The 23,337-nt window shown below is 45.5% G+C and overlaps 1 protein-coding gene across 1 annotated transcript; it reads right to left on the bottom strand.

Annotated features, from left to right (window-relative positions):
- Positions 1–6,514: 6,514 nt before the first annotated feature.
- Positions 6,515–11,325, bottom strand: LOC143891085 (uncharacterized). Its single transcript, XM_077395735.1, has 4 exons — positions 11,011–11,325; positions 10,384–10,866; positions 6,649–7,197; positions 6,515–6,535 (listed from the first exon to the last, which is right to left on the bottom strand). The coding sequence occupies exons 1-4, from the start codon at positions 11,323–11,325 to the stop codon at positions 6,515–6,517; spliced, it is 1,368 nt and encodes a 455-aa protein (XP_077251850.1).
- Positions 11,326–23,337: the final 12,012 nt, after the last annotated feature.

Here is a 23,337-nt window from a genome sequence, read left to right as displayed (position 1 = left end):
CCATGAGCTACAAATCAAGAAACTGAACGGTATTTCATAGCATCATATCAGTGTAAAACGCAATCCTGAAAACCTCTGCAGAACTATGAATTGAAGGGCTTAGTTTGAAGTTTAGAAGTATCAGAACTAAATTACTTTTTTCGTTTGATAAGCAAACTAAATTATTTGCAGAAGCCATTATAGTTCAGATTTTGAGCCACTAACTGGATGTGCAAACCAATTCAGTTATCTTGTTGAATTGCTACTAAGAATCAGGAAGAACAAGTTCAATTGATCGTGCAACTCGAAATTGCAACCTGCTGAATCAGTTAATCAAGGACTTGACGAAATGACAGAAAAATAATTTGGCAACGACAAATGTTAAATTGCATATTCATTTTAGATAGTTTTGTAAATAAATCAGGAAATAGCATATTGCATATTTAATTATCTTTGTTCAACATTAGAGGTCCATTGCATATTCAATTATCATTGTTCAACATTAGAGTTCCATTGCAGGACTGAGCTAAGAACAGCACTTACTGAATCTCGCTTTCATTGAAAATGAAATCGATGAAATGCTCAAAAACGGATCAGCTTCAACGAGAGTTCCGCTTCTACTCCGCATCAAAAGGAAGGTGGAGATTTATCTATCAATTATCGAATGCAAAGGTGGGATTAGGTGAGGATGGTGGAGAAAATGAAAGAGAAAATGAAAGACCAGTCCTGAGTGTGTTTTTTTTTTTTTTTTAATTATTTTATGCCATCTAAACTGCGAATAACATTCCTTTCCATTCCATCTTTCTAGGTTTGTACTCGAATTATTTGGGGTAAAATAATCCCCCCTTATGAACTGCCCCAATGGGATCCAATAGATAAAACATTTGCATTATTCCTATATTTTGCTTCTCAGAAAAAACTCTTGTATAATTCACTTCGAATTTAGCCTAAAGGCCATAGTGGCAGCCAGTACGAAAAAATATTCCATGAAAAACATTCCACGAAAAAAACTCTTGTATAATTCACTGTCATCCTCTCAAGTCTCTCCATCTCCCGCACATCTCTTCTAACATGGCCCAACAAATATTCCATGAAATGTTTTTGCATGGTGGACAAACATGGCCTAAATCTTTGTTTTGTACAAGAATGTAACCTTTATATGCAAATTATTTTTGAAATATTCCCTCCCGAGCAAAATTTTCTACGACTTTGTTAAAATCTCTTTATGTATTGGCTTTTAGAGGAACACTAACACTAAGGGGTACCTACTGCTAGGAGGGAAGGGAATGTTCTCAACATCCCTATCCGCTAAATCTCAACCTATACAACATGTTTTTAATTTTCTCCAAAGTACTCTCTTTTTTAAACTGACAATCCTACCCTTTATTCTGGGACGTTTGGCAATATTAAGACCGTTTGGGACAACCTTCACGCAAGCGTGTCTTTGTACCTTTCTCTCTCATGATAATACAAAAAGGCACATCCATCATTGTATAGTCCACCTTTGATTGATCTTGACCGTCCATTTGATAGTCTCTACATCAGATCTCCAACTTTTTCTCTCATGATAATACAAAAGGGCACACCTACTGTTAGACCGAAAATCGGTAACAGGTACGACAGTGATGTAAGAGCTGAGCTGGATGACCAGAGGAGCTGAGTCCTGAGGGACCGGAGTGAAGGAGAGCGAAGTGGCTGAGTCCTGCTATGAGGGCTGAGTCCTGCACAAAGGCAAGCGAGGTCAGAAGACCAACCCGGGTTTTACTCCGGACAGGCCCTTCGACACTCAAGTCAGTATGAGCAGGAGTGCAGAGCTAGTCTAAGAGTGAGGGTGGAGAGGGTTTTTCGTATTACCCGTTGGTTTGAGCTTTGAACCCCTATTTATTGGGGAAAACCTGGTGAGGTGTCCAGGACAGGTGGCAGCCTGTGATAGGCTGGGGTTCACCTACTCTGGAACAGGTGGCGGCCTGTGAGAGGCTGGAGTTCACCTACTCTGGGACAGGTGGCGGCCTGTGAGAGGCTGGAGTTCACCTACCCCCAGGACAGGTGGCGGCCTGTGAGAGGCCGGAGTTTTTACACCCCATCAGTTGCCCCCCAGTTTTCCAAGTCATTGAGTGACTTGGGAAAGTGTGGTTGATCGATTATCTGGACGGGCAGGCGCCGTGTGGAAGTGAATCGGAGGGTTCAGTCTGGAGGTCCAGTTCGGAGTCCGGCTGGATTTGAATCCGGAGGTCCAGTCCGGAGTCCGGCTATAAACAAGTCTGGAAATCCAGTCCGGAGTTGAGCCAGTCCGGCTGGGGATGAGTGCGGAAATCCAGTCTGGAGTTGAGCCAGTCCGGCTGGAGATGAGTCCGGAGTTCGTCAGTCCGGCCTAGGCCGAACTAGTTTTTGTCGTTTAGCGAACGCGTCATATCCAGTCCGGCTTGGGCCGGACTAGTTTTTGTCGTTTTGTAGAAACGCGTTATATCCAGTCCGGCCCCCGGACTGGTTTTTGTCGTTTTGTAGAAACGCGTTATATCCAGTCCGGCCCAAGCCGGACTGGTTTTTGTCGTCTTGTGTCCAGTCCGGCTTCGGCCGGACTGGTTTTTGTCGTTTTGTAGAAACGCGTTATATCCAGTCCGGAGGGCGGAAATCCAGTCCGGAGTGCGGACATCCAGTCTGGTTGTCCTTTGGAGATAGGCGTACATACGCGCGTATCCATACGCATGTGCTCAATCACATCTTTGTCTGGGAGAATGTGTCCGTCATTAATAAGGGACACGTGGCATCTTTTGAAGGCCCTCGAAACGCGTGCATCGCATTTAATGCCCCTTCGTCTTCGAAAAGTTATAAAAGGAGGTTTTTACTTCTCATTCTTCACTTTTCACTTTTTATCTTCTCTCCTTCTCCTCCTCTTCTCTTGCTCTGCGAGTTCGGCTTCGCGGTTCGACTTCGCACTTCGTGGTTAGAGTTGCGCGTGGATCTAGGAGCTCTCTGGGCACCGATATTCTTCTCAGCCCCTCTTTTTTCTACATGTCTGATAGTAGTTCAAGTTCCGAGTCCGGTTCTGAGTCTTCCACCAGTAGTAGCTCAGAACTTAGGCCGCTTCAGAAGCCTGTAATGGCTAGTCCGGCCGCTAGAGTAGATATTATAGACAGCGACGACGGAGGGGACAAGGATGAAGTGATATTAGATCTGAACGCCACCCCACTCCAGACTGATAGTCTCCACCGAGTAGGGGGGAGTGGGGGTAGTGACGTTGCTGAGGCGTCGACAACGTTCCTTCCTGGCCGGGCCATGGAGGTCATCGCTAGAGCACGGATGGACGCGACATATCCAGTCCGGCTTGGGCCGGACTGGTTTTTGTCGTCTTGTGTCTAGTCCGGCTTGGGCCGGACTGGTTTTTGTCGTTTTGTAGAAACACGTTATATCCAGTCCGGCTTGGGCCGGACTGGTTTTTGTCATCTTGTGTCCAGTCCGGCTTGGGCCAGACTGGTTTTTGTCGCTTTGTAGAAAGGCATTATATCCAGTCCGGAGGGCGGAAATCCAGTCCGGAGTGCGGACATCCAGTCCGGTTGTCCTTTGGAGATAGGCGTACATACTCGCGTATCCATACGCGTGTGCTCAATCACATCTTTGTCTGGGAGAATGTGTCCGTCATTAATAAGGGACACGTGGCATCTTTTGAAGGCCCTCGAAATGCGTGCATCGCATTTAATGCCCCACCTCCTTCAAAAAGTTATAAAAGGAGGTTTTTACTTCTCATTCTTCACTTTTCACTTTTTATCTTCTCTCCTTCTCCTCCTCTTCTCTTGCTCTGCGAGTTCGGCTTCGCGGTTCGACTTCACACTTCGTGGTTGGAGTTGCGCGTGGATCTAGGAGCTCTCTGCTCACCGGTATTCTTCTCAGCCCCTCTTTTTTCTACATGTCTGATAGTAGTTCAAGTTCCGAGTCCGGTTCTGAGTCTTCCACCAATAGTAGCTCAGAACTTAGGCCGCTTCAGAAGCCTGTAATGGCTAGTCCGGCCGCTAGAGTAGATATTATAGACAGCGACGACGGAGGGGACAAGGACGAAGTGATATTAGATCTGAACGCCACCCCACTCCCGACTGATAGTCTCCACCGAGTAGGGGGGAGTGGGGGTAGTGATGTTGCTGAGGCGTCGACAACGTTCCTTCCTGGCGGCCGGGCCATGGAGGTCATCGCTAGAGCACGGATGGAGGCCAACCCTAAGTACAACATGCGGGCTCTAATTGAGGAAAATCACCTCACCGAGTCCATGCTGAGGGACATTAGAGATAAATATTGTGTACCCCCATCGTTCGAGCTGAGAGCGGCAATAGAGGGAGATAGGGCGTGTAATGAAAGCTCGGATCTCTGCATTTATGAAGAGTCGTTGAGAGCAGGGCTTCGCTTTCCTTTGCACCCATTCTTTGTCGCCGTGCTCCGATATTATGGACTGGCTCCTGCCCAGGTGGCTCCGAACTCATGGAGGTTACTGACTGGGTTTTTGTACCTTGTTCATGGCCGGCTAGAGAGGGGCGTGTCCGTGCCTTTATTCCGTGCTTGTGCACACCTGAAGAGGCACAAGGAAGGGGGCTGGATTTATATTAGCCAGCCCCCTGATTTGAAAATCATTACTGGTATCCCTTCATCGATACACTCGTGGAAGAATAGGTTCTTCTACGTCAAGGACACGGAGTCTAGCGAAGCCTGGCCAGTTCCTCTAGTGTGGGATACTCCGAATACCACTGGGCTGAGCCGCAAGCCGCTTCTTGAGGGCGACGATAGGAGGACGTTCACCCTGATGCGGGAGGAGGTGGAGCGAACAGGTCTCATTCACTGTTCGGACTTTTCAGGAGAAGATATTCTGGTCGGACTTGGTATAAGTACCGCGACTCCGGCACGTATGTAGCTAGACTCTTAAAACTGCTGTTTTTCCTTTTATTTGCTTCTGACTGCTTGCTTACTTGCAGAAATGAAGAAACAATCAACAGTCAAGAAGATAAGGCAAGGAGCCAGCCAAGGGCGCAGGAAGGGGCTCAACAGGCAATCCAAGAGCGCCAAAAGAGAAAGGCGGCTGAGCTGGCGAGTCCGGCCCCGTCACGAGACACTGCGCCACCCCTGGCTCAGAAGGCAAAAACCACAGTGAGGCTAGTGGGCCCCTTTGCTCAGGGAGGTGGTTCTTCTAAATCTGGTGGTACATCCACTGGAACTGGAGCTGGAGCCCGTCCTCCCGTGAGGTTGAGTGACAATGTTTTTCGGCCCAATTGGGCCGTTCAGAAGGACGATACTGCCCTGGGCAAGAGCCGAGTAGCGGCTGAGATCGTGAGCAAGTGTCTCCTTCAGAAGGACAAGCAACAGGTCATCCACGAGCCGCCGGCTACTGGCGAAGAGGCGGTGTTCTCTTCGCTTTATCAAGTAATGAATTTGCTTACTTTCTGTCCGTCTTTTGCTTTCTTCCTATACTAATGCTTGTTTCTGTCTGTAGATTGGAATATACTACAACGATCTCAAGGAGAAGAGCAAGAAGTTCTCCGAAGCCATCACCAAATCTGAAGAGGTGAACGGGAAGCTGGCCACTGAGGTTAAGGAGCTCCAAACGAGCATCGGACGGGTGGAGGCTGAAAAGAAGCTGCTGGCGGAGGATTTGGCCCTCGAAAGGCAGAAGCTGGATAAAGCTGCCGAAGCCATGAATGCCCAGAGGGAGAGAGCCAAAGAGAGGCGAAGGATCGCGGTGAAGGAAGCTGCAGAGGAGAAAGAGGCCGAACTCTTCAGTCTGTCCAGCGAGGCCTATAGTCTTGGGTACTATGATTGCCTTGAGCAACTCAAAGCATGCAACCCAAACTTGGTGATGACAGATATGACTCTTCCTGCTAGGCCGACAATTGTCGAGGAGGATCTGGAGGTCCCTGCTGATGCCGCTGTCGACACTGCCTCTGTCCCGGATGTCTCTTAGTATTTTCTGTTTCTTTTTGTAATGGTCCTTGAGACCGCAGAATCTCCTTTTTTTTTTGACAGCCTTTTAAGGATAATTCTGTAATGGCCCTCGAGGCCCCCACATTTTGATCAATGAAATTATACTTGTCCATATCTGTGCTCCTCCGTCCTCCTCCGTCTCTGATAAGCTCTAGCTGAGTGACTTGCCCGGCTTGCCCCCTAGTTTTAATAACCTGGGATTGTAGACGATTGATAGTACCCAAGTTTTTATAAATTGGGTTTTCAGAGAGTACCCAAGTTTTATGAACTGGGTTTCCGAAGAGTACCCAAGTTTTATGAACTGGGTTTCCAAAGAGTACCCGAGTTTTATGAACTGGGTTTCCAAAGAGTACCCAAGTTTTATGAACTGGGTTTCCGAACAGTACCCAAGTTTTATGAACTGGGTTTCCAGAGAGTACCCAAGTTTTATGAACTGGGTTTCCGAACAGTACCCAAGTTTTATGAACTGGGTTTCCAGAGAGTACCCAAGTTTTATGAACTGGGTTCCCAGAGAGTACCCAAGTTTTATGAACTGGGTTTCCAGAGAGTACCCAAGTTTTATGAACTGGGTTTCCAATTATAAGAGGAAAATTTGAATCTGCAAAAAGAATTATTTATTCATATTATCATAAACGTAATTTACAAAGTCACCTCTCACACCGGACGATGTGCCTACTGATAATATTTCCTGAGGCTTTTGGAGTTCCATACGTGGGGTAATAGACGCTCCTCCAGTGTCTCTAGCTTGTAGCTACCTGGGCGGATAACTTCTTTCACTCGATATGGCCCCTCCCAAGTCGAGGAGAGTTTCCTGACTTTCATTGGTTGGGAGACGGCTGCTCTCCTCAGGACTAAATCTCCTGTCCGGAATTCTCTGGGACGTATCTTGGAGTCATGATAGTTGGATACTCTCTGCTTGTAGGCGGCGACTCGGATTCGAGATTCTTCCCGGATCTCCTCTAGTAAGTCGAGATTGGCGCGGAGCCCGTTACTGTTAAGCTGCTCGTTGAAGCTGGTGACCCTGGGAGACGGAGTGCCTATATCGACTGGTATCACAGCCTCTATTCCAAAGGAGAGGTTGAATGGCGATTCACCAGTTGGCGTGCGAGGAGTAGTGCGGTATGCCCATAAAATGTGATAAAGCTCGTCTGCCCAGCGGCCAGCTTTTTCATCCAGTCTTTTCTTTATTCCCTGAAGCAGGATCCTATTAGTCACTTCTGTTTGCCCGTTGGTCTCGGGGTGAGCTACTGAAGTGAACCTCTGTTCAATCTTTAGATCAGAGTAGAACTTCCGAAAGTTCTGGCAATCGAATTTGTAAGCCCAAGGGTTCCCCATGGGTTCATTCAATCATCTTGTTTTGATGATTAACAAACGCAAATTGATTAGTCGTTTATGGACTAATTGTTTGCCTTGAGTGTTGTGCTATACACAGGGAATTCACATGTCAATCCATGCTAGCACACACCATTGATGGCCTATGCTTGAAGATGAACCAAACAAAGGACAAAGGAGCTAGAACATATTTGGACAAACCATACCTTGGAGGATCAACCAAGGAGAAGTTCCACACAACCATCTCAAAGCATTGAACAAGCAAAGGAAGATCAATGAAGGCCAAAGCTTGTGGATCAACAACTTGCAAATGAGCTTGAACCAAATGGTGGCATCATCCTTTGAAGGTGTCAAGCAAAGAAGCTCAACCTTGAAGATCCCAAAGCAATCCATGCACTCAAAGAGAAGATCAAGCAATGGCTACCTCAAGAGTTCATTCAAGAGAGTGGTAAAAATGGTAGATTGTATCACCTATCTCTCTTGTGTTTTCTCTTATCAAGGCACATCTTAAAACCCCTAAAAATATATTTTTCAAAGAGACTAACACACCCTTTAAGGACTTAAATGGATAAGTGAATGGCCATGGTGGTGTACCAACATGTTGGGACCTATATGGCATTCAACACAAGAATGAACAAAACAGAGTTCCGAAGCAACAACCTGGACCAGCAACTAAATCCTATCAAAACTTATTTAAAACATTTTCAAATATTTTTGAAAATATTTTTAACAGATAGCTCTCATTTTTCTCATATCCGTAGAGTATAGGAACGTCAAAATCCGACGAGAAATGAGGGAGATATGAATTTTACAAGTTCAACACTGTTTGCTGGAAACCAGTCTCGGAACTCCGAGAATTATTCTCGGAGCTCCGAGCTCGGAACTCCGAGAAAATTCTCGGAGCTCCGAGAAATGCTCCAGGTTCTTAAACTTAAATCTCTGTTTGGTTTCTCGGAACTCCGAGAAACCCTCGGAGCTCCGAGCTCGGAACTCCGAGAAAATTCTCGGAACTCCGAGAAGTGTATTTTCTCAAAAAATTATAGCCGTTGGAGGCCCAACGGCTAGTTAATTTTTTGACCCAGTTTTGACTGTTTTACCCCCCAAACGGTCACATGGAGTTGGGACTTTATATATACCCATTCAAGGGTCCAAAACACTAGAGGAACATTGTCCAACTTCAACAAACCATAGAAAATCATTTGTGAACTATTTTTGGGTTAAATTCTCTCACCAACCAAACTCTTTGTGCCTTGATTTGAGAAAATCTTTTGAGATTGGTTTAGGCTTAAACTTGTTTATTCTTGAGAGCATCCTTGGAGCTTCAACTTGCATTGTAGCCTACATAGAGGCAAAGCTTTTATCTTCTTCTTTATTCGATCGGTGGCAAGGGCATCCGTTGTTTTTAATTCCCTTGGGTGAACCGCTTAGAACTCGGCGGAGAAGGAGAGTCATTGTAAAGGTGGAAGGGCATCCTTATTTAATTCCCTTGGAGTGTAAAAGCCTCGGAGCCGGGCGTCGTTGAGGTCTCAATAGTGGAAATCCTCAAGTGCGACCTTGAGTAGAGTGGAGTAGGCCGTTTGCCGAACCACTATAAATCTTTGTGTCACTTGTGTTGGTATTTCTCTATCTTTCTCTCCCTCTCACTTTCTTATTTATTTGTGCTTGCATTCTTACATATTTGGAATTGAGTGAGTAGTTAGCATTTTAGGTTTTGATTGAATATTGGTACCTTGCTAACTAGGCTATAAATCACCTAATTAAGTTTGCTAATCAACAAGGGTTTTTGAACTTATAATAATTTGTAATATTGTTTAAGTTCAACTATTTCAAACTTAATTAAACAAGGGATAAGTCTTGGGTGAAATTTTAGTAAAAGTTTTCAAAAGGTAAAAGTTTTATAAACATCCTATTCACCCCCCCTCTAGGTTGCCAAACTAAGTCACTACTTGGATTTCAATTGGTATCAAAGCTTGGGCTCTTGATTAAGACCCTAACCGGTTAAGAGTTAAAAGATCAAACTTTTTGGCAACTTAAAAGATGGGATCTAGACTACCTATTTTGGATGGTTCGGATTATGGATCATGGTTGATCCATATGAAGACATACTTAAAAGGTCTAGATAAAGATATGATAAAGATAATTGAAAATGGTTTTGATTTAAATGTTAAATCTAAAAGATCAAATGATTATGATAAAAAATTATCTTTGCTAAATACAAAAGCCCTAATTACAATATGTTGTGCATTACCACCTAACATTTATGAAAAAATATCCTCTTGTAAAAATGCTAAAAATGTTTTGGACTCTATTGAAAATCTTCAAAATCAAAACATGTGCTTAATGGGATTATCTAATGAAGACCCCTTGGATAATGCCGAATTCACATTTGAAGAACTTGTTGAAAATGTCCAAGAATTACATAAGAAACTTGAGGATCAACTAGCTAAGAATTCAAACTTGAAAAATAATTTAGCTAGTATTCACAAGGAGTTTAGGTCACTAGAAATAGATCATGCACATCTTAGTGAAGAAAATGAAATTTTTAAAAAAGATTTTATTGAACTAAGTGATACTATTGAACTTATAATAATTTGTAATATTGTTTAAGTTCAACTATTTCAAACTTAATTAAACAAGGGATAAGTCTTGGGTGAAATTTTAGTAAAAGTTTTCAAAAGGTAAAAGTTTTATAAACATCCTATTCACCCCCCCTCTAGGTTGCCAAACCAAGTCACTACTTGGATTTCAGAATTGTTTGCCGTTGTCCGTTATTAAGGCACGAGGAATCCTAAATCTGCAAACTACTGATTTCCAGAAGAAGTTCTGCACATTTTGCTCTGTGATCTGCGCTAGAGGTTCCGCCTCCACCCACTTAGTAAAATAGTCGATCGCTACTACCACGAACATGCGCTTTCCGGAGGCCGGTGGGAAGGGGCCTAGGATGTCCATCCCCCATACTGCGAAGGGGAGTGGGCTAATAATTGGAGCCATCGCCACGACGGGCTGGTGGATGGTGGGAGAGAATTTCTGACACCTCTCACACCTTTTAACCAGACTCAGCGCATCCTGCCTTATGGTGGGCCAATACAGACCTCTGAGCAGCACTTTTATTACCAGGGCTTTGCCCCCCAGATGTTCTCCACAAATTCCTTCGTGCGTCTCCTGGAGTGTATATGCGGCGTCGCCCGGCCTAAGGCACTTCAGGTATGGGAGAGTATAGGATCTCTTATACAAGATGTCACTGCTGAGGGAGAATCGGGCAGCTCTCTGTATCACCTTGCGGGCTTCCTTTTTAACCTTAGGGAGTTTACCATCGCGCAGATAACTGATGATCTCGTCCATCCAGCACGGCTCATTCTCTACCTGCATTGTTTCCGCGGCTTTACTTTCGATGCTGGATCTTTGCAGGAACTCCATGCGTATGCTCCCAAGGGTGGTATATCCGGAGGCAGCCAGTTTTGACAGCACATCTGCCTTGGCATTTTCTGTTCTGGGGACTCTGATGACCTCAAAACTTTCGAACTTGCTGGCGAGTTGGTGGACCTTGGCGAGGTACTTGATCATACGCTCGTCTCGAGCTTTGTAGACCCCCTGAATCTGGTTTGCAACCAGCTGAGAGTCACATTATGCTTTTAAGTTTCGGGCGCCGGTTTGGATTGCGAGGCTCATTCCGGCGAGGAGAGCTTCATATTCTGCCTCGTTGTTGGATGCGCGGAATCCAAACCTCAGGGCATAATTTGCAGTGAAGTCATCAGGCCCGGTGAGGACGAGGCCGGCTCCACAGCCACTCTTATTCGAAGACCCGTCGACATGTACTTCCCAGATTAGTGAGCTGGTTGTGGAGTCCTGCTTGGCTGGCAGATGAACGATTTCTATTTTAGCTCCCTCCGCTATACATTCTTTAAGAGCTGCTTTCTCCGCAACTGGGAACTGCACAGCTTCAGAATCAACGAACTGCTGGGGAATGGTGCACTCAGCCACGAAGTCGGCCAGTACTTGAGCCTTGATGGCTGACCTAGGTGCGTACTGGATATCGAACTCAGCTCCACGGCCCATTTCACAAGTCGCCCGGAGATATCTAGTCGATAGAGTACTTGCCGGAGTGGCTGATCAGTCAAGACTTTTATGGTGTGGGCTTGAAAGTACGGCCTTAACTTCCTGGCTGCCATTACCAGCGCGTAAGCCAATTTCTCGACCCGCTGGTACCTTATTTCTGCGTCGTGAAGAACCTTGCTGACATAATAGATAGGTTTTTGCTGGCGGTGCTCTTCACGGACGAGGACAGCTGCCAGAGCCGTGGAGCTAGTGGAGAGATACAGAAATAGCTCCTCGCCCGGCTTCGGCTTTGTTAATAGTGGTGGGGAGGACAGGTATTTCTTCAACTCCTCGAATGCGGTCTGGCATTCCTCCGTCCAGGGCGCAGTCTTGAGTCCTTTGACCGCACTAAAGAAGGGCAGGCACCTCTCCGCTGACTTCGAGATGAAGCGCCCCAGTGCGGCTATCATTCCCGTGAGCCGCTGAACTTCTCTGATAGTTTTTGGAGCGGTGAGCTCCATCACGGCTTTAATCTTCCCCGGATTTGCTTCTATCCCGCGTTGGCTTACCATGAACCCTAAAAATTTCCCTGAACTGACACCAAAGGTGCACTTGGTGGGGTTAAGCTTCATGCTGTGCTTTTTCAGGACCTGGAATGTTTCTCTGAGATCAGACACGTGATCCTGCGCACTCCGGCTCTTGACCAGCATATCGTCCACGTATACTTCCATGTTGCGGTCGATCTGGTTCTGGAAAAGTCGGTTCACTAGCCTTTGGTAAGTAGCTCCGGCGTTTTTGAGGCCGAAGGGCATAACACGGTAGCAATAAGTCCCTTGATCTGTGACGAAGGAGGTCTTTGGTATATCTGATTCGTACATCCTGATCTGGTTGTATCCGGAGAAGGCGTCCATGAAGCTCAACAATTCGTGACCCGCAGTGGCGTCGATAAGTTGATCGATCTTTGGGAGCGGATAGCTATCCTTAGGGCAGGCCTTATTCAGATCGGTGAAATCGACGCAGGTCCTCCATTTTCCGTTTGTCTTTTTGACTAGGACTACGTTTGCCAACCAGTCCGGGTATCGAATCTCGCGAATGAAGTCAGCTTTCAGAAGCCTCTCCACTTCTTCTTTTATTGCCTGTCGCCTTTCAAAAGCGAAATGCCTCCTCTTCTGCTTAACCGGTCTACAGGTTGAATCAACACCAAGCCTGTGCGTACTGATCTCTGGATCAATGCCAGGCATATCAGCAGGAACCCATGCAAAGACATCTGCGTTGTCTTGGAGAAACTCAGTGAGCTGGTGCTGAATGCTGCTGCTGAGAGAGGAACCGATCAGAGCGACTTTCTCACTATCTTCTGGGCATAGTGGGATGGAGATGAGGTCTTCAGCGGGTTGAGTCCCCCTGAGCTCGTCCCTTACATCGAGCAGTTCGATTGGCAGTGATTCCGCTGTATTTTTGCCTTTGAGTGCCATCTCATAGCACTCCCTGGATTGAGGTTGATCTCCTCGAACTTGCCCCACGCCATTGGGCGTTATGAACTTCATCGTTTGGTGGTAGGCCGAAGCCACTGCACGAATCAGGTTCTGGCCAGGCCGTCCCAGGATAGCATTATAGACCGAAGTGGCCCTTACTACCAGGAAGTTGACCATGGCGAACGCTTGGCAAGGTGGCTCTCCAACAAGGACTGGGAGCTCAATCTGCCCCTCTACTTTCACAACCTCTTCGGAGAAGCCAAACAAGTCTGAGCTTGTCGGCTTCAGGCGGTCGTCACCTATCATCATCTTTTGAAAGGCGTGATAGTATAAGATATCCGCCGAACTCCCATTGTCCACGAGGATTTTCTTTACTTCCCAGTTGGCGACGAGCATGGTTACCACCAATGCATCGTCGTGAGGCAGTATGAGGTTGTCCAAATCTGCATCTGAGAAGGAGATCTCATTCTCTGTTCTTGTCTTCTTGCTGGTCGTGTGCACGGCGTTGATCCGTCGTGCATACGCTTTGCGAGCAGCGGAGGACGTGCCCCCAGCGGCAGGTCCACCCATGATTGTACCAATGACCCCCCTTGGCTGAGATCGTGGTGCCTTTGGCTGCGTACTGGCCGGCTGAGAGGTTTTGTTCCGAGCATGGGGCGGCTGTGATCTTCGAGGGCTGCGGCCTTGAGGGCTCTTTTCCCTGCTCTCTTGCTTGCGGCCGCCAGTTCGGATATACTTTTTCAAATAACCCCGGTCGATCAGCTGTTCAATTTCCTCTTTGAGCTGCCAACACTCATCTGTGTCGTGACCGTGGTCCTTATGGAACCGATAGTATTTTGATGGATCTCTCATGTTTCCTTTGGAGATCATTCTAGCAGGCCACTTCACGAATTCCTCTTCGCTGATCGCAGCCAATATATGTTTTCTGGAGGTGTTAAGAGGTGTAAAGTTCTCTTCTCTTCTTTGCGGAAGTGGGGACTTCTCTCTTCTTGGAGGTTTATCCTCCCTGCGCTGCTTGGGGGGATTTTTCTCTTTAGAGGTTATCCTCCGATTTGAATTAAGAGCTCCCAGTGTTTCTTCCACCGTTATATACTCCTCTGCCCCGGCCATGAGGTCTGCCAGTGAGTGCGGATTTTGTCGAGCTACAGCCCGACGGAAATCATTAGACCTGACACCCGTGAGGAGCGCATTCATAGCTGCTGAGGGATCTAGATTTGGCACCTGAAGTGCCTCCCTGTTGAAGCGGCGGACGAATACTTTCAGGGGCTCATTGTCGTCCTGCCGCAAGGCTATCAGGGATGCTGTTGTTTTCCTCGGCCTGCGGCTACTCATGAAGTGACGGACCAGATCCTCTCCGAAATCATCGAAGTTACTGATAGAGTTCGGTTTGATTCTGGAGTACCAGTCTCTTGCCGCACCAGTTAGCGTCGTTGGAAACGCTCTGCAAATGAAGCCGTCGGAGGCGCCGTGGAGGAGCATCATTGTTCTGAATGTCTCCAAATGGTCCACGGGGTCAGTAGTCCCATCGTACTGCGGGACGGCGGGCATTTTAAACCCTCTGGGTGCTGGGGCACCCAGGACATCATCAGTGAATGGCGTTCTGCTTGAGAACGCCCTGGAGGCGGGCCGGCTCTGATCCTTCGCCAGTTCCTCTATTCGGTGGTCCATTTCCTCCATTCTCTGTAGGAGCGGATCCGTTCTATGTTCCAAGGACCTGATTCTTCCCACAGATTGGCTCGCCGCGGAGCCGGACTAACTCTCCGGACTCCTACGATGAGGCCCAAACTTCACTGGTGGTGCACGATCTTCATGAGCTCGGCGCCTTTGTGCGGAGCGGGACCGCGACCTTTGACGGCGGTGAGGCTCTGTTTGGGCATGCCTCGCTGTGGGGTGATGGACTTGTCTGGTGGAGTGGTGAGTTCGATCCTTACCATGGCGCGATGACTCTCCCCTGTGGATGTCTGGCCTTTCTTGGACAGATCGCGGAGCTTCTTGAGGAGGTTGCGGAGGTGTCTGAAGTAGTTGCTGGTACTGCCCAACGAGAGCTGTCATTTGTTGAAAAAGAGCTTGAACTTGCTCCGGAGTGGGCAGGGGATTCAGGTGTTCTGAGCGAGCAGGGCTCTGCTCGGCTGTAGCAGAAGCTGCTACTACCAGCGAGGCGATTCGCTCGCTCCGGGTCCTGCGGAGCAGCACGGTTTGGGTAGTCCGTGCAGTAGGTATCCGTGCACTCTTGCACCCTGCCATTTTTGTGAGATGTCTGAGAACGGCTTTTAGTTCTGGGTCCCACGGATGGCACCAATCTGTTAGACCGAAAATCGGTAACAGGTACGACAGTGACGTAAGAGCTGAGCTGGATGACCAGAGGAGCTGAGTCCTGAGGGACCGGAGTGAAGGAGAGCGAAGTGGCTGAGTCCTGCTATGAGGGCTGAGTCCTGCACAAAGGCAAGCGAGGTTAGAAGACCAACCCGGGTTTTACTCCGGACAGGCCCTTCGACACTCAAGTCAGTATGAGCAGGAGTGCAGAGCTAGTCTAAGAGTGAGGGTGGAGAGGGTTTTTCGTATTACCTGTTGGTTTGAGCTTTGAACCCCTATTTATAGGGGAAAACCTGGTGAGGTGTCCAGGACAGGTGGCAGCCTGTGATAGGCTGGGGTTCACCTACTCTGGGACAGGTGGCGGCCTGTGAGAGGCTGGAGTTCACCTACTCTGGGACAGGTGGCGGCCTGTGAGAGGCTTTTGTTCACCTACTCCCAGGACAGGTAGCGGCCTGTGAGAGGCTGGTTCACCTACTCTGGGACAGGTGGCGGCCTCCCCATCAGTAAATCTGTTAGACTGAAAATCGGTAACAGGTACGACAGTGACGTAAGAGCTGAGCTGGATGACCAGAGGAGCTGAGTCCTGAGGGACCGGAGTGAAGGAGAGCGAAGTGGCTGAGTCCTGCTATGAGGGCTGACTCCTGCACAAAGGCAAGCGAGGTCAGAAGACCAACCCGGGTTTTACTCCGGACAGGCCCTTCGACACTCAAGTCAGTATGAGCAGGAGTGCAAAGCTAGTCTAAGAGTGAGGGTGGAGAGGGTTTTTCGTATTACCCATTGGTTTGAGCTTTGAACCCCTATTTATAGGGGAAAACCTGGTGAGGTGTCCAGGACAGGTGGCAACCTGTGATAGGCTAGGGTTCACCTACTCTGGGACAGGTGGGGGCCTGTGAGAGGCTGGAGTTCACCTACTCTGGGACAGGTGGCGGCCTGTGAGAGGCTGGAGTTCACCTACTCCCAGGACAGGTGGCGGCCTGTGAGAGGCTGGAGTTCACCTACTCTGGGACAGGTGGCGGCCTGTGAGAGGCTGGAGTTCACCTACCCCCAGGACAGGTGGCGGCCTGTGAGAGGCTGGGGTTCACCTACTCTGGGACAGGTGGCGGCCTGTGAGAGGCTGGAGTTCACCTACCCCCAGGACAGGTGGCGGCCTGTGAGAGGCCGGAGTTTTTACACCCCATCACCTACCATTGTATAGTCCACCTTTGATTGATCCTGACCGTCCATTTGATACATCAGATCTTCAACCGCGTCCCAAAGATCGCGCCAACCAGACGGACAAAAATATCTTGAATGAGATGTTATGAATCCAAACGCTTTGGATTCGGGTATGGGCCCACATTATTTGGTTGATCCAAAGCGATCATTTGATGGGTCCTGATATAGATAGGGTGTGCCTAAAAAATCAGCTCCATCGGATCATCCTAACCCTTCAATCCATGGACGAACCTTCAGCTGAGGGGGCAAACCTTAAACAAAACGAAACTAGAGGGGATGTCTTTGTCACTTTTTAAACTATATGGGTTGAAGTGGATGTGTCAGAAACTAGAGGGGGTGTAAATGTAATTATCCCTTAAAAATATAGATTATACTTAGGAAATGATATCAAAACTCCAATGTTTTGATAAGATGCACGAAGCATCTTAACGTCTAGCATTTAATGGGCTGTCTCTCAAAAAGCTCTTATAAGCCGTTTACATACTAGATGACAAGATGCTGCGCTCATCTTATCAAAACTTATCAAAACAATGGAGTGCTGAAATCATTTCTCTCATATTAATGTTTTTTTCGGTTATCATTTCCTCCCATAGTTAGCAAAACTCCGTATTAAAAGTTTTGAAAAAAAAATACTTGGTGTGCCATTTTATACTCCGTTTATAACTTCTACAATGAAAAAAAAAATCCTTTTAAAACACGTTTTAAATACATTTTTCGCCAACTTTTCAATTTTACCCCCACCATATTTTGTAAATGACACAATTTTAAACTCATTTTCTTGTGTTTCCGTTCTTTTACTATATTTTTTTATGAACAATACTGTATTGAACTCTAATTTTTGCCATCCCCTTTTTTTGCCAAATTACGTTTTGCTAATTATGTTTTGTCCCACCTTTCATATTTTTCATAATATCACATTTCAGATTCTTCCAACTTATTTTGAATTGGAAAATGCTAAAGGACACTTGCTTTTAGGCTCATTCCTAACAGGCACTATGTGGACCTCACTTATGTCATGGGCTCACATCCATGTGATCAGATCTGTTGGTCAGACCAGATACAAGTTCAACGGTATTGATCACGTGTATATGTCCCCACGTGGAATCCTACAATTGGTTGCATCATTGATCACCGACTGCCTACTCGTCCTCTATTAAATTTTCTGAATTAAAACTTCAATACGAAGAAACATCCAAAAGCAATTCTAAGATCTAAACAATCAAATGGTTGAGACTTAGAACTTGCAAAATCCTAGGAGTGATGAAACTATAACTCAGCTTCAACAGCTGCATTTTTCACTTCTACATTTGCCAGGAAAAAAGCAACCGAGAAATGCCGGAGAACTCACCTGCTTCTACTACATCTAGCTGACAACATTGTGTCTACATTCTGCTCCATATCACACCTACAAGTATAATTTAAGTTTGGATTGATCTTGGTAGAGTTTCCTTGCTTTAGTTTTGTGAAGCCTTCCTCTGGGATTTATATGCAGCCGAGGAAATTTCCGAGCCGACATTACCATACCTCCATCGATGGTGAAAACCTGGACGGGTACCAGCAAATCTCAGTGAAAGGATCAGCAGGAAAGAAATGCCAGAAACAATGGCTGTTACAAGTCTTGCACAAGAAAATGATAAAATACATATTACACGGATTCTTCTGACTCATGTCGAACACATGTCAGATTCAAAAACTTTCCGATTCTTTGCAACACTTTAATTTGTTTTTTCTGAATACTACTACGACAATAGTACAGTTACTAAATATTTTGAAACGGCTGTATTTATCTGGTTGAACCAACAGATAACTTATCTGGTACGTCGACTTGTGGAGGTTTAAAACCGTCCATTTTAGACCTCCACAAATCGAAGGGTTAGGATGATCAATGGAGATGATATTTTGGGCACACCCTATCTATGTGAGGGCCCATCAAATAAATGTTTGGCATCACCCGAACAATGTGGGCCCCACTCTATTTCTGGTTCGTAAGTTATCTGGTCGACGGACCAGATAAGTTATTGATGAAGTCCAAAAAATCTGGACGCTCTTCGTGGCGCAATAGCGGATGCAAGATTGATAAAATAAATAAAAAAGGGCCCCTTCGAACACCGTCGTAGGGAATAGAATACTTTGATCACTGTCAAAGGGGATGTGATTTACTTTGATCCTGTTGAAGTCGAGTTTCTCAGAGCGAAACTAGAAAATACTCCTGCAGGTGCTAATCCAAGCAACCAAAAGTTCTCCAAAGAACTCAAAAGCCTAAAGGCAAATTTCAGTCAATAATCAGAATTCATTACAATGCTTGCATACATATATTTATAATAAAAGAAACCCTAAAAGCTAACTTAATACCCAAGCAACTAATCATAACCGTCCATCTAAAATAACGTAAATAAAACTTGACTAAAACTTACCTAAACTAGTAATCATGTAATATACCTATACCATATTCGTAAAACGCCTATAACTTTGTCAAATCAAGTCCAAATTACTTAATCTTGGGTTCTTTAGATAGGTAATCGAAAAACCTTTCTAAAAATACCAAAATGAGGCCAAAAGAACAAGATTTGATGCCCCCAAAAAATACTACAAATAAAATGATGAAAATAGAAAATAAAAATAAAAGACTTGATCCACGCCGCATGTTCTTCTTCATTACTGATGCAGTCCAAAAAATCCGGACGCTCTTCGTGGCGCAGCAGTGGATGCAAGATTGATAAGATAAATGAAAAAGGGGCCCTTCGAACACCGTCGTAGGGAATAAAATACTTCGATCATCGTCGAAGGGGATGTGATTTACTTCGATCCCGTCGAAGTCAAGTTTCTCAGAGTGAAACTAGAAAATACCCCTACAGATGCTAATCCAAGCAACCAAAAGTTCTCAAAAGAACTCAAAAGCCTAAAGGCAAATTTCATTCAATAATCAGAATTCATTACAATGCTTGCATACATATATTTATAATAAAAGAAACCTGGTGAGGTGTCCAGGACAGGTGGCAACCTTCACCTACTCTGGGACAGGTGGCGGCCTGTGAGAGGCTGGAGTTCACCTACTCCCAGGACAGGTGGCGGCCTGTGAGAGGCTGGAGTTCACCTACTCCCAGGACAGGTGGCGGCCTGTGAGAGGCTGGAGTTCACCTACTCTGGGACAGGTGGCGGCCTGTGAGAGGCTGGAGTTTACCTACCCCCAGAACAGGTGGCGGCCTGTGAGAGGCTGGGGTTCACCTACTCTGGGACAGGTGGCGGCCTGTGAGAGGCTGGAGTTCACCTACCCCCAGGACAGGTGGCGGCCTGTGAGAGGCCGGAGTTTTTACACCCCATCACCTACCATTGTATAGTCCACCTTTGATTGATCCTGACCGTCCATTTGATACATCAGATCTTCAACCGCGTCCCAAAGATCGCGCCAACCAGACGAACAAAAATATCTTGAATGAGATGTTATGAATCCAAACGCTTTGGATTCGGGTATGGGCCCACATTATTTGGTTGATCCAAAGCGATCATTTGATGGGTCCTGATATAGATAGGGTGTGCCTAAAAAATCAGCTCCATCGGATCATCCTAACCCTTCAATCCATGGACGAACCTTCAGCTGAGGGGGCAAACCTTAAACAAAACGAAACTAGAGGGGATGTCTTTGTCACTTTTTAAACTATATGGGTTGAAGTGGATGTGTCAGAAACTAGAGGGGGTGTAAATGTAATTATCCCTTAAAAATATAGATTATACTTAGGAAATGATATCAAAACTCCAATGTTTTGATAAGATGCACGAAGCATCTTAACGTCTAGCATTTAATGGGCTGTCTCTCAAAAAGCTCTTATAAGCCGTTTACATACTAGATGACAAGATGCTGCGCTCATCTTATCAAAACTTATCAAAACAATGGAGTGCTGAAATCATTTCTCTCATATTAATGTTTTTTTCGGTTATCATTTCCTCCCATAGTTAGCAAAACTCCGTATTAAAAGTTTTGAAAAAAAAATACTTGGTGTGCCATTTTATACTCCGTTTATAACTTCTACAATGAAAAAAAAAATCCTTTTAAAACACGTTTTAAATACATTTTTCGCCAACTTTTCAATTTTACCCCCACCATATTTTGTAAATGACACAATTTTAAACTCATTTTCTTGTGTTTCCGTTCTTTTACTATATTTTTTTATGAACAATACTGTATTGAACTCTAATTTTTGCCATCCCCTTTTTTTGCCAAATTACGTTTTGCTAATTATGTTTTGTCCCACCTTTCATATTTTTCATAATATCACATTTCAGATTCTTCCAACTTATTTTGAATTGGAAAATGCTAAAGGACACTTGCTTTTAGGCTCATTCCTAACAGGCACTATGTGGACCTCACTTATGTCATGGGCTCACATCCATGTGATCAGATCTGTTGGTCAGACCAGATACAAGTTCAACGGTATTGATCACGTGTATATGTCCCCACGTGGAATCCTACAATTGGTTGCATCATTGATCACCGACTGCCTACTCGTCCTCTATTAAATTTTCTGAATTAAAACTTCAATACGAAGAAACATCCAAAAGCAATTCTAAGATCTAAACAATCAAATGGTTGAGACTTAGAACTTGCAAAATCCTAGGAGTGATGAAACTATAACTCAGCTTCAACAGCTGCATTTTTCACTTCTACATTTGCCAGGAAAAAAGCAACCGAGAAATGCCGGAGAACTCACCTGCTTCTACTACATCTAGCTGACAACATTGTGTCTACATTCTGCTCCATATCACACCTACAAGTATAATTTAAGTTTGGATTGATCTTGGTAGAGTTTCCTTGCTTTAGTTTTGTGAAGCCTTCCTCTGGGATTTATATGCAGCCGAGGAAATTTCCGAGCCGACATTACCATACCTCCATCGATGGTGAAAACCTGGACGGGTACCAGCAAATCTCAGTGAAAGGATCAGCAGGAAAGAAATGCCAGAAACAATGGCTGTTACAAGTCTTGCACAAGAAAATGATAAAATACATATTACACGGATTCTTCTGACTCATGTCGGACACATGTCAGATTCAAAAACTTTCGGATTCTTTGCAACACTTTAATTTGTTTTTTCTGAATACTACTACGACAATAGTACAGTTACTAAATATTTTGAAACGGCTGTATTTATCTGGTTGAACCAACAGATAACTTATCTGGTACGTCGACTTGTGGAGGTTTAAAACCGTCCATTTTAGACCTCCACAAATCGAAGGGTTAGGATGATCAATGGAGATGATATTTTGGGCACACCCTATCTATGTGAGGGCCCATCAAATAAATGTTTGGCATCACCCGAACAATGTGGGCCCCACTCTATTTCTGGTTCGTAAGTTATCTGGTCGACGGACCAGATAAGTTATTGATGAAGTCCAAAAAATCTGGACGCTCTTCGTGGCGCAATAGCGGATGCAAGATTGATAAAATAAATAAAAAAGGGCCCCTTCGAACACCGTCGTAGGGAATAGAATACTTTGATCACTGTCAAAGGGGATGTGATTTACTTTGATCCTGTTGAAGTCGAGTTTCTCAGAGCGAAACTAGAAAATACTCCTGCAGGTGCTAATCCAAGCAACCAAAAGTTCTCCAAAGAACTCAAAAGCCTAAAGGCAAATTTCAGTCAATAATCAGAATTCATTACAATGCTTGCATACATATATTTATAATAAAAGAAACCCTAAAAGCTAACTTAATACCCAAGCAACTAATCATAACCGTCCATCTAAAATAACGTAAATAAAACTTGACTAAAACTTACCTAAAATAGTAATCATGTAATATACCTATACCATATTCGTAAAACGCCTATAACTTTGTCAAATCAAGTCCAAATTACTTAATCTTGGGTTCTTTAGATAGGTAATCGAAAAACCTTTCTAAAAATACCAAAATGAGGCCAAAAGAACAAGATTTGATGCCCCCAAAAAATACTACAAATAAAATGATGAAAATAGAAAATAAAAATAAAAGACTTGATCCACGCCGCATGTTCTTCTTCATTACTGATGCAGTCCAAAAAATCCGGACGCTCTTCGTGGCGCAGCAGTGGATGCAAGATTGATAAGATAAATGAAAAAGGGGCCCTTCGAACACCGTCGTAGGGAATAAAATACTTCGATCATCGTCGAAGGGGATGTGATTTACTTCGATCCCGTCGAAGTCAAGTTTCTCAGAGTGAAACTAGAAAATACCCCTATAGATGCTAATCCAAGCAACCAAAAGTTCTCAAAAGAACTCAAAAGCCTAAAGGCAAATTTCATTCAATAATCAGAATTCATTACAATGCTTGCATACATATATTTATAATAAAAGAAACCTGGTGAGGTGTCCAGGACAGGTGGCAACCTGTGATAGGCTAGGGTTCACCTACTCTGGGACAGGTGGGGGCCTGTGAGAGGCTGGAGTTCACCTACTCTGGGACAGGTGGCGGCCTGTGAGAGGCTGGAGTTCACCTACTCCCAGGACAGGTGGCGGCCTGTGAGAGGCTGGAGTTCACCTACTCTGGGACAGGTGGCGGCCTGTGAGAGGCTGGAGTTCACCTACCCCCAGGACAGGTGGCGGCCTGTGAGAGGCTGGGGTTCACCTACTCTGGGACAGGTGGCGGCCTGTGAGAGGCTGGAGTTCACCTACCCCCAGGACAGGTGGCGGCCTGTGAGAGGCCGGAGTTTTTACACCCCATCACCTACCATTGTATAGTCCACCTTTGATTGATCCTGACCGTCCATTTGATACATCAGATCTTCAACCGCGTCCCAAAGATCGCGCCAACCAGACGGACAAAAATATCTTGAATGAGATGTTATGAATCCAAACGCTTTGGATTCGGGTATGGGCCCACATTATTTGGTTGATCCAAAGCGATCATTTGATGGGTCCTGATATAGATAGGGTGTGCCTAAAAAATCAGCTCCATCGGATCATCCTAACCCTTCAATCCATGGACGAACCTTCAGCTGAGGGGGCAAACCTTAAACAAAACGAAACTAGAGGGGATGTCTTTGTCACTTTTTAAACTATAT

The sequence above is a fragment of the Tasmannia lanceolata genome, unplaced genomic scaffold (genome assembly GCF_043159265.1).
Source record: "Tasmannia lanceolata isolate RefF3 unplaced genomic scaffold, GAP_Taslan_0.1 ptg000013l, whole genome shotgun sequence".
In the NCBI taxonomy this organism is placed as follows: Eukaryota; Viridiplantae; Streptophyta; class Magnoliopsida; order Canellales; family Winteraceae; genus Tasmannia; species Tasmannia lanceolata.
The sequence above is the reverse complement of the archived record's forward strand: the minus strand, read 5'-3'. Positions and strand labels throughout refer to the sequence as shown.